Source organism: Pundamilia nyererei, unplaced genomic scaffold, assembly GCF_000239375.1.
Source record: "Pundamilia nyererei isolate P.nyererei 1_Seehausen unplaced genomic scaffold, PunNye1.0 scaffold00675, whole genome shotgun sequence".
In the NCBI taxonomy this organism is placed as follows: domain Eukaryota; kingdom Metazoa; phylum Chordata; class Actinopteri; order Cichliformes; family Cichlidae; genus Pundamilia; species Pundamilia nyererei.
In genome coordinates, this window is record NW_005188076.1 from 86,755 (window position 1) to 88,297 (window position 1,543).

Sequence of the window (1,543 nt, forward strand, 5' to 3'; positions counted from 1 at the left end):
AACAACAACAATAATAATAATAATAATAATGGACCCCCGAGTCCTCCAGAGCCGGGTCCGTGACATTCCTATTTCTTTGCTTCTGGTGTTTTGCAAAATTGTGCATAATGACCAAAAGGAAATAAGAGTTAGTTGTTATTTGTTTGTTAGAGTTTGTCTGTTTTGTCTGTATTGAGAACGTGGACATGAGGCTGGATGACTCACGAACTCTGATTAAATCTACCTGTGTGTACGTTAAATTTGTGTGAAAAAAGTGCAGGAATTCAGGAAATAAATCAGTATAGCTGTAGTGGAGGCATGTAGTCTCAGACTCTTAATATTTTAAAGATTTTTTTCTCACAGTGCCTCTCACATAATAATATTGGCATCAGTGAATTTCAATTTGAGACAGAAAATGGAGAAATAAAACTATTGGCGCTTCACGCTATAAAGTAGACAGACAGAAATGAAGTTCTTAACTGTTTGAAAGAAATGCGTCTCCTCTTTGTCAAACAGAATTGTTGTGTATGGACAGACCATGCTGAACGCCATCGTCCCCAACTCGGCCAAGTCCTTCAACTTCCAGCAGGAGTTTGACCTGACCGATGAGGAGGTGAGTTTTTTCTAAGCTCAAAGATAGAAATGATTTGACTGGTTTTAGCATTTTAAAGGACACCATGAGTGTTGTCATTCAACTTTTTAAGGCCCTGGGCATCAGTGACCATTACCCTGTGGAGGTGGAGCTGAAGACCAAAGATGCGTCTGGGGAAGGACAATCTAAGAAAAAAGGTTATTTTTTCATCTCTGACTCTTACTTTATTTATATTTGACAGCAGGAATGGAGATTGATAAGAATTTAGTGATTCTGATGCCATTATCGATATCATTGAGTTCTCATTGGCTCAGCTTTAAGGGTCACCACCGTCTCTAAATGAATATATTTGTGCAAATTAATTACACGCTGTGTGGTCAAAGGTTACATGCTGACCTCAATGCTATGATCAGCATTGAGGTCATAACTCAAAAGAGTAACATATTACACATATTACACAGAACACTCTTATTAAAAGTAATGCAGTACATTACTACCATTACTTCCAGGAGAAACTAAGTACTTATACTACACATTACATTTCTTTTCCTCTATAAAATTACCTTAAACAAAATGTCTCATAAATACCACATACAGGGGGATGCAAAAGTTTGGCAACCTTGTTAATAGTCATTATTTTCCTTTATAAATCGTTGGTTGTTACAATAAAAAATGTCAGTTAAATATATCATATAGGAGACACACACAGTGATATTTGAGAAGTGGTAAGCTCACTGTAACAGGATAAACCCGAGGCTACAATCCCACGAACCAGCATAAATCCCTTTCCTAATGAGGACGCACATACAGTGCTAGTATTTGGTTTTTAGGTATGAACACAAGGCCTGTAACACAAAGCAAAGATGAAAACCAGACCAAAGACACTTTAAAACAATCACCACGTGAGTCTACTGTAGAAACATGAACCAGGAGAAGTGGAAGCGACATCCTGACTACTCATCACTGCTTTTG

At 37.5% G+C, this 1,543-nt stretch overlaps 1 protein-coding gene across 1 annotated transcript in view; it reads left to right on the forward strand.

The window, feature by feature from the left end:
• The window catches only part of LOC102193755 (deoxyribonuclease gamma-like), a 5,486-nt gene that overhangs the window by 2,020 nt on the left and 1,923 nt on the right, over positions 1–1,543 (forward strand). Inside the window, exons 4-5 of the mRNA XM_005754834.1 lie at positions 496–592; positions 684–768. Coding sequence (XP_005754891.1) covers positions 496–592; positions 684–768 — 182 coding nt within the window. The remainder of the gene's footprint in view (positions 1–495; positions 593–683; positions 769–1,543) is intronic.